The 14,390-nt window shown below is 40.8% G+C and overlaps 1 protein-coding gene across 1 annotated transcript in view; it reads left to right on the top strand.

Moving 5' to 3' along the window:
- Dscam1 (Down syndrome cell adhesion molecule 1) overlaps positions 1 to 14,390 on the top strand; it is a 1,447,516-nt gene that overhangs the window by 899,696 nt on the left and 533,430 nt on the right. The window contains exons 23-24 of the mRNA XM_071666240.1: positions 5,719 to 5,874; positions 11,388 to 11,530. Coding sequence (XP_071522341.1) covers positions 5,719 to 5,874; positions 11,388 to 11,530 — 299 coding nt within the window. The remainder of the gene's footprint in view (positions 1 to 5,718; positions 5,875 to 11,387; positions 11,531 to 14,390) is intronic.

Genomic DNA, 14,390 nt, shown 5'->3' with positions numbered 1-14,390 from the left:
ATGAGGCACCTTTTTTCATCCTTATCTGTTGCTATTTCGCTAACATGGGAAACAGTGAGCAAGTATGTAAGAGAGAAAAAACACGTGTGTATATATATTTATTTATTTATTTTTTTATTTTGCTTTGTCGCTGTTTCCCGCGTTAGCGAGGTAGTGCAAGGAAACAGACGAAAGAATGGCCCAACCCGCCCACATACACATGTATATACATACACGTCCACACACGCAAATATACATACCTATACATCTCAATGTAGACATATATATATATACACACACAGACATATACATATATACACATGTACATAACTCATACTGTCTGCCTTTATTTGTTCCCATCGCCACCTTGCCACACATGGAATAACAACCCCCTCCCCCCTCATGTGTGCAAGGTAGCGCTAGGAAAAGACACCAAAGGCCCCATTTGTTCACACTCAGTCTCTAGCTGTCATGTAATAATGCACCGAAACCACAGCTCCCTTTCCACACCCAGGCCCCACACAACTTTCCATGGTATACCCAGATGCTTCACATGCCCTGGTTCAATCCATTGACAGCACGTCGACCCTGGTATACCACATCGTTCCAATTTACTCTATTCCTTGCATGCCTTTCACCCTCCTGCATGTTCAGGCCCCGATCACTCAAAATCTCTTTCACTACATCTTTCCACCTCCAATTTGGTCTCTCACTTCTCCTCGTTCCCTCCACCTCTGACACATATATCCTCTTTGTCAGTCTTTCCTCACTCATTCTCTCCATGTGACCAAACCATTTCAAAACATCCTCTTCTGCTCTCTCAACCACACTTTTATTTCCACACATCTCTCTTACCCTTACATTACTTACTCAATCACACCACCTCACACCACATATTGTCCTCAAACATCTCATTTCCAGCACATCCACCCTCCTGTGCACAACTCTATCCATAGCCCACGCCTCGCAACCATAGAACATTGTTGGAACCACTATTCCTTCAAACATACCCATTTTTGCTTTCCGAGATAATGTTCTCGACTTCCAAACATTCTTCAAGGCTCCCAGAATTTTCGCCCCCTCCCCCACCCTATGATCCACTTCCGCTTCCATGGTTCCATCCGCTGCCAGATCCACTCCCAGATATCTAAAACACTTTACTTCCTCCAGTTTTTCTCCATTCAAACTTACCTCCCAATTGACTTGACCCTCAACCCTACTGTACCTAATAACCTTGCTCTTATTCACATTTACTCTTAACTTTCTTCTTTCACACACGTTACCAAACTCAGTCACCAGCTTCTGCAGTTTCTCACATGAATCAGCCACCAGCGCTGTATCATCAGCGAACAACAACTAACTCACTTCCCAAGCTCTCTCATCCACAACAGACTGCATACTTGCCCCTCTTTCCAAAACTCTTGCATTCACCTCCCTAACAACCCCATCCATAAACAAATTAAACAACCATGGAGACATCACACACCTCTGCTGCAAACCTACATTCACTGAGAACCAATAACTTTCCTCTCTTCCTACACGTACACATGCCTTACATCCTCGATAAAAACTTTTCACTGCTTCTAACAACTTGCCTCCCACACCATATATTCATAATACCTTCCACAGAGCATCTCTATCAACTCTATCATATGCCTTCTCCAGATCCATAAATGCTACAAACAAATCCATTTGCTTTTCTAAGTATTTCTCACATACATTCTTCAAAGCAAACACCTGATCCACACATCCTCTACCACTTCTGAAACCACACTGCTCTTCCCCAATCTGATGCTCTGTACATGCCTTCACCCTCTCAATCAATACCTTCCCATATAATTTACCAGGAATACTCAACAAACTTATACCTCTGTAATTTGAGCACTCACTCTTATCCCCTTTGCCTTTGTACAATGGCACTATGCACGCATTCCTCCAATCCTCAGGCACCTCACCATGAGTCATACATACATTAAATAACCTTACCAACCAGTCAACAATACAGTCACCCCCTTTTTTAATAAATTCCACTTCAATACCATCCATACCTGCTGCCTTGCCAGCTTTCATCTTCCGCAAAGCTTTTACTACCTATTTATACTTTCTGCCTTAATCTATTCCCGTCTCCACCCCGCCACACATGAAACAGCACCCCCCTTCCCCTGCGTGCGTGTGAGGTAATTCTAGGAAAAGACAACAAAGGTCACATTCGTTCACACAGTCTCAAGTTGTCATGTGTAATGCACAGAAACTGCAGCTCCCTTTCCACATCCAGACCTCACAAAACTTTCCATGGTTTACCCCCGACACTTCATATGCCCTGGTTCAATCCATTGACAGCACCTCGACCCCGGTATACCACATTGTTCTAATTCACTCTATTCCTTGCACACCTTTCACCCTCCTGTATGTTCAGGCTCCAATCACTTAAAATCTTTTTCACTGTATCCTTCCACCTCCAGTTTGGTCTCCCACTTCTTGTTCCCTTCACCTGTAACACATATATCTTCCTTGTCAACCTTTCCTCACTCATTCTCTCCATGTGTCCAAACCATTTCAACACACCCTCTTCTGCTCTTTCAAGCACACTCTTTTTATTACCCTTTCATTACTCTATCAAACCACTTCACACCACATGTCCTCAAACATTTCATTTCCAACACATGCACCCTCCTCCACACAACCCTATCTATAGCCCACTGCTTGCAACCATATAACATTGTTAGAAGTACTGTTCCTTTAAACATACCCATTTTTGCTCTCCAAGATAACGTTCTCACCTTTCCCACATTCTCTAATGCTCCCAGAGCCTTCACCCCATCCCTCACCCTGTGACCCACTTTCACTTCCATGGTTTCATCCACTGCTAGTCCTTTCACTTCCATGGTTTCATCCACTGCTAGTCCACTCCCAGATATCTAAGACACTTCACTTCCTCCAGTTTTTCTCCATTCAAACTTACCTCCCAATTAACTTCTTTCTCAACCCTACTAAATCTAATAACCTTGCTCGTATTCACATTTACTCTCAACTTTCTCCTTTCACTCACTTTACCAAACTCGGCCACCAACCTCTGCAGTTTCTCACCCAAATCAGCCACCTGCCTTGTATTTTCAGCAAACGACAGCAACGTCCAGAGCAATGTAGGAAAAATAGATAAGATAGAATCCATACATAGCTCATGATCATCTGTTCAAAATATTTAACATGAAAACATTCAATGTATGGTAAATTTTATTTTTCAAATATTATTTTTGCACAACTCTCTTCAGTATTTTCTTGCATAATGCAAGAATCGTTTACTATCAATAGATACAGTGAAATATTGGAATAAATAGTTAAGAGTTGGGATTTATGTCTACTCACAAAAGATCATATTTAAAACTTTCTAATTGTGATCAGCTTATGGTAAAAAACTTGAATTTAAGTATATTTTTTTAACTTTCATCAGAAGAAACCTACTTAAGAGTTAAACTAACAATGAATCACATATTCAGAAAAGTAATGGGAAAATGGGTGCAGAAATTGAAGTTGTACATGAAACAGGAACACTTGTGATCCTTATATGGCTTACAGTTTGTTCAGTTAAAAACATTTATCCTATAACTGATGAATCATGAGGTAAACTGTATTTTTCATAAATTTTTTGACTCATTTTTTTCATTGGATTTTTTTACCTAATGAAAAAGCTAATAATTGTTTAGATATTTACATAAGATATGGCAAAAAATTGGTGGTATAGTCAGTGGAAGAGTTAATGAGATGGGGAAACATGTGAGATGGAAAAGCTGACATTCATGGCAGAACTCTTACTACACTTGGTAAATGATATGGTATATATTATTTTCGTGATTGGTTCTCAGTGAATGTAGGTTTGCGGCAGGGGTGTGTGATGTCTCCATGGTTGTTTAATTTGTTTATGGATGGGGTTGTTAGGGAGGTGAATGCAAGAGTTTTGGAAAGAGGGGCAAGGATGAAGTCTGTTGGGGATGAGAGAGCTTGGGAAGTGAGTCAGTTGTTGTTCGCTGATGATACAGCACTGGTGGCTGATTCTTGTGAGAAACTGCAGAAGCTGGTGACTGAGTTTGGTAAAGTGTGTGAAAGAAGAAAGTTAAGAGTAAATGTGAATAAGAGCCAGGTTATTAGGTACAGTAGGGTTGAGGGTCAAGTCAATTGGGAGGTGAGTTTGAATGGAGAAAAACTGGAGGAAGTGAAGTGTTTTAGATATCTGGGAGTGGATCTGGCAGTGGATGGAACCATGGAAGCGGAAGTGGATCATAGGGTGGGGGAGGGGGCGAAAATTCTGGGAGCCTTGAAGAATGTGTGGAAGTAGAGAACATTATCTCGGAGAGCAAAAATGGGTATGTTTGAAGGAATAGTGGTTCCAACAATGTTGTATGGTTGCGAGGCGTGGACTATGGATAGAGTTGTGCGCAGGAGGATGGATGTGCTGGAAATGAGATGTTTGAGGACAATGTGTGGTGTGAGGTGGTTTGATCGAGTAAGTAACGTAAGGGTAAGAGAGATGTGTGGAAATAAAAACAGCGTGGTTGAGAGAGCAGAAGAGGGTGTTTTGAAATGGTTTGGTCACATGGAGAGAATGAGTGAGGAAAGATTGACCAAGAGGATATATGTGTCAGAGGTGGAGGGAACGAGGAGAAGAGGGAGACCAAATTGGAGGTGGAAAGATGGAGTGAAAAAGATTTTGTGTGATCGGGGCCTGAACATGCAGGAGGGTGAAAGGAGGGCAAGGAATAGAGTGAATTGGAGCGATGTGGTATACCGGGGTTGACGTGCTGTCAGTGGATTGAATCAAGGCATGTGAAACGTCTGGGGTAAACCATGGAAAGCTGTGTAGGTATGTATATTTGCGTGTGTGGACGTATGTATATACATGTGTATGGGGGTGGGTTGGGCCATTTCTTTCGTCTGTTTCCTTGCGCTACCTCGCAAACGCGGGAGACAGCGACAAAGCAAAAAAAAAAAAAAAAAAAAAGATTATTTTTGTATGAATATTTTTCTACACAGTTTTTATAAGTAGGCTCTTACCTAACTCCTGTGCTGATAATAATGAACATAATCATTAAAAAATAGCTTTAACAATGGATGAGAGAAATATAAGTTCTACTTAATATATGAAAGCTTGGATGCAGGGTGAGTTCATTAGTTTCTTACATTCAACTTATACCTGGTGAATGATATGGTAGAAAGTATTTCTAATATATTTTTTTCTACACAGTTTTCTTCAAGAGGCTCTTACATAATGAATGAATTAAAAATTACAGGAATTCATAGAAATTAGTAATATAACCAAACTCATACCTGTATTGTGGTTTATTATATATTCTCCCTAGACAGATGTTTGTATTAGTATCCACTTAATACATGTATCCACATGCCAGAATTCTCATGGTCCTGAACTCTTAGGTTGACATACTCTGCCATTAGGTAAGGGAATAAGAAATCTCCACTTCCCATGATCATTAAATTACTCCATCCTTTTCTTGGCTAACCTCCTCACCTTTAACCTTCAACCATGATTGAATACATCTTCTTCAGCATCCTTTGATCTTTCATACCTTCTTCATAGCCTTATCATACTTATAGACTTTCACCAATGTGAATTTCTAATGATTTCTTCCCACATTGCAGTGAAACCTATTGTGCTCTGCATCTCTTCAGTGTACTTTGTCTCATGTATGAAGTATTTAACTTAAAAGATAATTTAAATTTTTACAGATGAAGAGAGCAAAGATACCAAGATTACGGGTTCCACAGAAACACACCTTCATGGTCTCCAGAAATACACTAATTACAGCCTTCAGGTCCTGGCTTTCACATCAGGTGGTGAAGGAGTACGCTCTCAGCCTATTCACTGTCAAACTGACCAGGATAGTATGTATTTTTTTGCATTGAATGATGTTTTACATTTTTCTCTAGGAAAAGATATTACTGATGCTTTGAATTAAAATAAAATTTGAATGTTATCCACTTTTTAGGGTAAATCGTGTACATATAGAAAATTACATGGGATTTAGAGTTATGACGGTTGCATGATTGGATTTTGTAGTACTTCTGTTTCAGTTATATTTTGTAGATACATATTTAGGCAAGGCAGCAGGTTTGGATGGTATTGCAGTGGAATTTATTAAAAAAGGGGGTGACTGTATTTTTGACTGGTTGGTAAGGTTATTTAATGTATGTATGACTCATGGTGAGGTGCCTGAGGATTGGCGGAATGCGTGCATAGTGCCATTGTACAAAGGCAAAGGGGATAAGAGTGAGTGCTCAAATTACAGAGGTATAAGTTTGTTGAGTATTCCTGGTAAATTATATGGGAGGATATTGATTGAGAGGGTGAAGGCATGTACAGAGCATCAGGTTGGGGAAGAGCAGTGTGGTTTCAGAAGTGGTAGAGGATGTGTGGATCAGGTGTTTGCTTTGAAGAATGTATGTGAGAAATACTTAGAAAAGCAAATGGATTTGTATGTAGCATTTATGGATCTGGAGAAGGCATATGATAGAGTTGATAGAGATGCTCTGTGGAAGGTATTAAGAATATATGGTGTGGGAGGCAAGTTGTTAGAAGCAGTGAAAAGTTTTTATCGAGGATGTAAGGCATGTGTACGTGTAGGAAGAGAGGAAAGTGATTGGTTCTCAGTGAATGTAGGTTTGCGGCAGGGGTGTGTGATGTCTCCATGGTTGTTTAATTTGTTTATGGATGGGGTTGTTAGGGAGGTGAATGCAAGAGTTTTGGAAAGAGGGGCAAGTATGAAGTCTGTTGGGGATGAGAGAGCTTGGGAAGTGAGTCAGTTGTTGTTCGCTGATGATACAGTACTAGTGGCTGATTCATGTGAGAAACTGCAGAAGCTGGTGACTGAGTTTGGTAAAGTGTGTGGAAGAAGAAAGTTAAGAGTAAATGTGAATAAGAGCAAGGTTATTAGGTACAGTAGGGTTGAGGGTTAAGTCAATTGGGAGGTGAGTTTGAATGGAGAAAAACTGGAGGAAGTGAAGTGTTTTAGATATCTGGGAGTGGATCTGGCAGCGGATGGAACCATGGAAGCGGAAGTGGATCATAGGGTGGGGGAGGGGGTGAAAATTCTGGGAGCCTTGAAGAATGTGTGGAAGTCGAGAACATTATCTCGGAAAGCAAAAATGGGTATGTTTGAAGGAATAGTGGTTCCAACAATGTTGTATGGTTGCGAGGCGTGGGCTATGGATAGAGTTGTGCGCAGGAGGATGGATGTGCTGGAAATGAGATGTTTGAGGACAATGTGTGGTGTGAGGTGGTTTGATCGAGTAAGTAACGTAAGGGTAAGAGAGATGTGTGGAAATAAAAAGAGCGTGGTTGAGAGAGCAGAAGAGGGTGTTTTGAAATGGTTCGGGCACATGGAGAGAATGAGTGAGGAAAGATTGACCAAGAGAATATATGTGTCGGAGGTGGAGGGAACGAGGAGAAGAGGGAGACCAAATTGGAGGTGGAAAGATGGAGTGAAAAAGATTTTGTGTGATCGGGGCCTGAACATGCAGGAGGGTGAAAGGAGGGCAAGGAATAGAGTGAATTGGAGCGATGTGGTATACCGGGGTTGACGTGCTGTCAGTGGATTGAATCAAGGCATGTGAAGCGTCTGGGGTAAACCATGGAAAGTTGTGTAGGTATGTATATTTGCGTGTGTGGACGTATGTATATACATGTGTATGGGGGTGGGTTGGGCCATTTCTTTCGTCTCTTTCCTTGCGCTACCTCGCAAACTTGGGAGACAGCGGCAAAAAGAAAGAAAAAAAAAAAAAAACATATTTAGGACATACTTTTGAAGGGACTAGGCAATAAATGAAAGAAAGGATATAAGATTGAGGAGAAAATGTAAAGAAATGAAACTCCCTTCAGATAAGAGTTTGGGTTACATTCAGTTTTATGTGCTTAAATGAAATAGACTTTTGAATCTTTTTAAGTGAGTGAGTGAGTGCTCAAATTACAGAGGTATAAGTTTGTTGAGTATTCCTGGCAAATTATATGGGAGGGTATTGATTGAGAGGGTGAAGGCATGTACAGAGCATCAGATTGGGGAAGAGCAGTGCGGTTTCAGAAGTGGTAGAGGATGTGTGGATCAGGTGTTTGCTTTGAAGAATGTATGTGAGAAATACTTAGAAAAGCAAATGGATTTGTATGTAGCATTTATGGATCTGGAGAAGGCATATGATAGAGTTGATAGAGATGCTCTGTGGAAGGTATTAAGAATATATGGTGTGGGAGGCAAGTTGTTAGAAGCAGTGAAAAGTTTTTATCGAGGATGTAAGGCATGTGTACGTGTAGGAAGAGAGGAAAGTGATTGGTTCTCAGTGAATGTAGGTTTGCGGCAGGGGTGTGTGATGTCTCCATGGTTGTTTAATTTGTTTATGGATGGGGTTGTTAGGGAGGTGAATGCAAGAGTTTGGAAAGAGGGGCAAGTATGAAGTCTGTTGGGGATGAGAGAGCTTGGGAAGTGAGTCAGTTGTTGTTCGCTGATGATAAAGTGCTAGTGGCTGATTCATGTGAGAAACTGCAGAAGCTGGTGACTGAGTTTGGTAAAGTGTGTGGAAGAAGAAAGTTAAGAGTAAATGTGAATAAGAGCAAGGTTATTAGGTACAGTAGGGTTGAGGGTTAAGTCAATTGGGAGGTGAGTTTGAATGGAGAAAAACTGGAGGAAGTGAAGTGTTTTAGATATCTGGGAGTGGATCTGGCAGCGGATGGAACCATGGAAGCGGAAGTGGATCATAGGGTGGGGGAGGGGGTGAAAATTCTGGGAGCCTTGAAGAATGTGTGGAAGTCGAGAACATTATCTCGGAAAGCAAAAATGGGTATGTTTGAAGGAATAGTGGTTCCAACAATGTTGTATGGTTGCGAGGCGTGGGCTATGGATAGAGTTGTGCGCAGGAGGATGGATGTGCTGGAAATGAGATGTTTGAGGACAATGTGTGGTGTGAGGTGGTTTGATCGAGTAAGTAACGTAAGGGTAAGAGAGATGTGTGGAAATAAAAAGAGCGTGGTTGAGAGAGCAGAAGAGGGTGTTTTGAAATGGTTCGGGCACATGGAGAGAATGAGTGAGGAAAGATTGACCAAGAGAATATATGTGTCGGAGGTGGAGGGAACGAGGAGAAGAGGGAGACCAAATTGGAGGTGGAAAGATGGAGTGAAAAAGATTTTGTGTGATCGGGGCCTGAACATGCAGGAGGGTGAAAGGAGGGCAAGGAATAGAGTGAATTGGAGCGATGTGGTATACCGGGGTTGACGTGCTGTCAGTGGATTGAATCAAGGCATGTGAAGCGTCTGGGGTAAACCATGGAAAGTTGTGTAGGTATGTATATTTGCGTGTGTGGACGTATGTATATACATGTGTATGGGGGTGGGTTGGGCCATTTCTTTCGTCTCTTTCCTTGCGCTACCTCGCAAACTTGGGAGACAGCGGCAAAAAGAAAGAAAAAAAAAAAAAAAACATATTTAGGACATACTTTTGAAGGGACTAGGCAATAAATGAAAGAAAGGATATAAGATTGAGGAGAAAATGTAAAGAAATGAAACTCCCTTCAGATAAGAGTTTGGGTTACATTCAGTTTTATGTGCTTAAATGAAATAGACTTTTGAATCTTTTTAAGTGAGTGAGTGAGTGCTCAAATTACAGAGGTATAAGTTTGTTGAGTATTCCTGGCAAATTATATGGGAGGGTATTGATTGAGAGGGTGAAGGCATGTACAGAGCATCAGATTGGGGAAGAGCAGTGCGGTTTCAGAAGTGGTAGAGGATGTGTGGATCAGGTGTTTGCTTTGAAGAATGTATGTGAGAAATACTTAGAAAAGCAAATGGATTTGTATGTAGCATTTATGGATCTGGAGAAGGCATATGATAGAGTTGATAGAGATGCTCTGTGGAAGGTATTAAGAATATATGGTGTGGGAGGCAAGTTGTTAGAAGCAGTGAAAAGTTTTTATCGAGGATGTAAGGCATGTGTACGTGTAGGAAGAGAGGAAAGTGATTGGTTCTCAGTGAATGTAGGTTTGCGGCAGGGGTGTGTGATGTCTCCATGGTTGTTTAATTTGTTTATGGATGGGGTTGTAAGGGAGGTAAATGCAAGAGTCCTGGAAAGAGGGGCAAGTATGAAGTCTGTTGGGGATGAGAGAGCTTGGGAAGTGAGTCAGTTGTTGTTCGCTGATGACACAGCGCTGGTGGCTGATTCATGTGAGAAACTGCAGAAGCTGGTGACTGAGTTTGGTAAAGTGTGTGGAAGAAGAAAGTTGAGAGTAAATGTGAATAAGAGCAAGGTTATTAGGTACAGTAGGGGTGAGGGTCAAGTCAATTGGGAGGTGAGTTTGAATGGAGAAAAACTGGAGGAAGTGAAGTGTTTTAGATATCTGGGAGTGGATCTGTCAGCGGATGGAACCATGGAAGCGGAAGTGGATCATAGGGTGGGGGAGGGGGCGAAAATTTTGGGAGCCTTGAAAAATGTGTGGAAGTCGAGAACACTATCTCGGAAAGCAAAAATGGGTATGTTTGAGGGAATAGTGGTTCCAACAATGTTGTATGGTTGCGAGGCGTGGGCTATGGATAGAGATGTGCGCAGGAGGATGGATGTGCTGGAAATGAGATGTTTGAGGACAATGTGTGGTGTGAGGTGGTTTGATCGAGTAAGTAACGTAAGGGTAAGAGAGATGTGTGGAAATAAAAAGAGCGTGGTTGAGAGAGCAGAAGAGGGTGTTTTGAAATGGTTTGGGCACATGGAGAGAATGAGTGAGGAGAGATTGACCAAGAGGATATATGTGTCGGAGGTGGAGGGAACGAGGAGAAGAGGGAGACCAAATTGGAGGTGGAAAGATGGAGTGAAAAAGATTTTGTGTGATCGGGGCCTGAACATGCAGGAGGGTGAAAGGAGGGCAAGAAATAGAGTGAATTGGAGTCATGTGGTATACAGGGGTTGACGTGCTGTCAGTGGATTGAAGCAAGGCATGTGAAGCGTCTGGGGTAAACCATGGAAAGCTGTGTAGGTATGTATATTTGCGTGTGTGGACGTGTGTATGTACATGTGTATGGGGGGGGGGCGTTGGGCCATTTCTTTCGTCTGTTTCCTTGCGCTACCTCGCAAACGCGGGAGACAGTGAGAAAGTATAAAAAAAAAAAAAAAAAAAATATTTATGACAAACTTTTGAAGAGAGTGGGCAATAAAGGAAAGAAAAATATAAGTCTGAAGTGAAAACAGAAAAATGAAACATCTTTTATATAGGGGTGTAGGTTACATTCAGTTTTATCTGCTTAATGGTAAAGCATGAAATTTATATTTGTTTAAGAAAATAAGGAAAAAGCTTCTTACATTGAATTTTGTTGGTGTACAGTGAATTTAATGAAGTTAAAAAAGTATTATACTGATACATATTTTCAGTTCCTGAGGCACCCACATCTGTTAAGGCTCTTGTAATGTCTGCTGAATCAATCCTTGTATCATGGCTGCCACCTGAGCGTCCCAATGGAATTATAACCCAGTATACTGTATACTACAAAGAACATGGCAAAAGTGATAGTGAGGTAAGTGTTTTCCATTAGCAAGGTAAATTACTAAGTTAATCTAAATTGATCACTTCCTTATATACTTTGGATGGTTTTTAGTCTCTCTCTCTCTCTCTCTCTCTCTCTCTCTCTCTCTCTCTCTCTCTCTCTCTCTCTCTCTCTCTCTCTCTCTCTCTCTCTCTCTCCATTATGTACCACCAGGATGTGATGACCAGGTGTAGCTAAAGCCTTGGTATTAGCTAAAAGATGGTATGGGCAAATGAAAGAGAAGACACCCAAGGGAAGAATATGTGGATAAACAGAAAAAGAGATTGAAAAAAGAAAATGAGAATAGCAATAAGTGAGAATGGATTAAAGAGCTTTCGGTGAAAATCATGAATGTTGACATGGAAAAAATTAAATCACTTACATTCCAGGAAAGCCATGCATTGGATCTTTGATTTAGACTATATGTAGAGGTATGCTGGATCATACAGATCAGAATAATTGTAGGTTTTATTTAAGAGGCCTCAGGTAGAAGAGTGTCAGGTTTCTTTTTGCTACAGAATCTTAATATTTCTCCTTCAAGTTACTTATATGTATTGCCTCTTGTTGAATCATTCGCACCCTTTTTACAGGTTATGACTAAGATGCTAGTTAAAGTTTCTTATTCATAGTTGGTTCTTCATGGCATTTTGTCCTTTAAACAGGAAATCTCACTCACCGTGGTGTAGCAGTTAGCATTCCTAACTGTGATACGTTCATGGGCTGCCCAGGGTCAAGCACATAGGTTGGAATCCTGGTTGTGGCAGTCATTCCACAGTCAACCCAGCTGTTCATCCACCCCTGGGAGTTGGTTGATTAAATGGGTACCTGGCTCAGTATAAGATAGAGTGTAGGAAAGTAAACTGTAGATTGATATGGGTAAAACTGAAAGCGGATGGAGAGAGATGGGTGATTATTGGTGCCTATGTCTCTGGCCATGAGAAGAAAGATCATGAGAGGCAAGTGTTTTGGGAGCAGCTGAGTGAGTGTGTTATCAGCTTTCATGCACGATACTGGGTCATAGTGATGGGTGATTTGAATGCAAAGGTGAGTAATGTGGCGGTTAAGGGTATAATTGGTGTACATGGGGTGTCAGAGTGTTATAAATGGAAATGGTGAGAAGCTTGTAGATTTTTCCATTCTGCACTCAATCTCTACTGGTACTTCCTCACACAAATCTTTCCAAGCTCACTTACTTTCACTACTCTCTTCTCCCCAACATTCTCTCTTCTTTTCTGAAAACCTCCACAAATTTTCACCTTCGCCTCCTCAAGATAATTATAAGACATCCCTCCAGCTGTCCCTCTCTGCACATTAACATCCAAAAGTCTCTCTTTCACATGCCTATCAATTAACACATAATCCAATTAATGCCCTCTGGCCATCTCTCCTACTCACATGCATATACTTACGTGTATCTCTCTTTTTAAACTAGGTATTCCCAATCACCAGTCCTTTTTCAGCACACAAATCTACAAGCTCTTCACCATTTCCATTTACAACACTTAACACCCCATGTACACCAATTATACCCTCAACTGCCATATTACTCACCTTTGCATTGAAATCACCCATTTATCCAGATCCCAGAAACATGGAAGTTCCAGAAATCTGGATATTTTGAAACTGGCTAATTTTGAATGTGGTGGGCTTCACAGTAGTTTGTTGCTGACTGCTGTGTTTTGATTTGCATGGTGTACCTGCCGCTTGGTAGTTCAAACAGGACAGCTGCACAGGAAACTTGTCCCTCTCTACAAATTTTTTATTATTTATCATGATTTATAATAATTTTCATTTAATACTATGTCTGAAAGGCCAGTGGAAAAGCAACTTGCCGGTGGACAACCGAAAAGGAAACATATTGCACTCAGTATATCGACAAAAGTAGAATATTCTGTATTATGATAATCAAAAGTGGCTTAATGAAGATCAAATATGCCCTGCTTTAGAAGGATATTGATTTGTATCTCTTCACATCAATTTCACTCTTTATTTTTCATTATTTTATATTTTATGCATATATTAGGCTGTGTTCCAGAAAACTGAAAAATCCTGAAATCCGGGGCTCCTCTGGTCTCAAGCTCTCCAGATAAATGGTACAGTACCTGTATAGCTTTAATGGGATGGCCTTGATTAGGGCCTCAGCTGCCTGTGCTGTCTCAGCTAACATAAAAAAGAATGTATATTTGAATATGTCTGTTGTTTCATGGGCTCCAGGTAGTCTTACTCCACCAATATGAAAATGAAGTTGCATTTTGTACTATCCTCTACCTCTTCTGAAATGACATTGCTCCTCCCCAATTTTCCAGTTATACTCAGGAAATTTATCCTAGCATTAAAACCAGTAATTCATAATCAAAAGCATTACTTCTTCTATGTTAGGATGGAAAATTCAGTGTTTAATACCAAGATAGTCTTTTCTCCATGAGACATTTACATTGATTAATAGATGGGTTTGCTGGATGAAAGTAATGATTACAGTAAATAGCTCTTCTTATATTTTCAGAAGTATCACATTTTGGTAGAGTTTGATATTGACTGTCACCCTGTTTTGTTGCTTAAATTGACATTATTCTGATTTTGATTTTGCTTACATATTCCACAAGGGAATCAGTGATGGATTGCGCAAAAGATGCTTGTGGCATGAGAAGAGTGGGAGGTGGGTTGATTAGAAAGGGTAGTGAGTGGTGGGATGAAGAAGTAAGAGTATTAGTGAAAGAGAAGAGAGAGGCATTTGAATGATTTTTGCAGGGAAAAAATGAAATTGAGTGGGAGATGTATAAAAGAAAGAGACAGGAGGTCAAGAGAAAGGTGCAAGAGGTGAAAAAAAGGGCAAATGAGAGTTGGGGTGAGA

The sequence above is a fragment of the Panulirus ornatus genome, chromosome 11 (genome assembly GCF_036320965.1).
Source record: "Panulirus ornatus isolate Po-2019 chromosome 11, ASM3632096v1, whole genome shotgun sequence".
NCBI lineage: Eukaryota > Metazoa > Arthropoda > Malacostraca > Decapoda > Palinuridae > Panulirus > Panulirus ornatus.
Note: the sequence above shows the minus strand (reverse complement) of the source record. Positions and strands in the feature narration are given on the sequence as shown.